General features: G+C 45.3%; 1 protein-coding gene across 1 annotated transcript in view; it reads right to left on the bottom strand.

Annotated features, from left to right (window-relative positions):
- Positions 1-349, bottom strand: part of MXRA8 (matrix-remodelling associated 8) — a gene marked incomplete at its 5' end in the record, with an annotated part of 12,952 nt that overhangs the window by 1,157 nt on the left and 11,446 nt on the right. Inside the window, one exon of the mRNA XM_008941898.1 lies at positions 117-194. Coding sequence (XP_008940146.1) covers positions 117-194 — 78 coding nt within the window. The remainder of the gene's footprint in view (positions 1-116; positions 195-349) is intronic.

Here is a 349-nt window from a genome sequence, read left to right on the forward strand (position 1 = left end):
CCTCATTTGGCTGTGGCTTGGTCAGCTCACTGTTAAACTGTGTTCTTCCCTCCTCCCTCCTTTCCCATCCCAAGGTTCCTACAGCCACCAATTAGGGTGAAGCAAGTCATTATTACCTTTGTCTAAATCAATGTTTTTTGCTGGGAAGCTTCTGGCTTGCTCAGCCTTCTCCTTCAGGATGTTGTTTTTGTAATCTGTGTGAGGGAGGAGTATAATTCAGACAGTCATTAGAACATTAAAAGAAAACAAGCTTTAGAGGCAAGGCAGATAGGTGATCAGTCCTTCCTTGGAGCACTCTAGGCTCCAGATCTCTAGGAGTACCTCATGGAGTTACTCAGCCAATCAGCAG

The sequence above is a fragment of the Merops nubicus genome, unplaced genomic scaffold, assembly GCF_000691845.1.
Source record: "Merops nubicus isolate BGI_N331 unplaced genomic scaffold, ASM69184v1 scaffold26026, whole genome shotgun sequence".
Taxonomy (NCBI): Eukaryota; Metazoa; Chordata; class Aves; order Coraciiformes; family Meropidae; genus Merops; species Merops nubicus.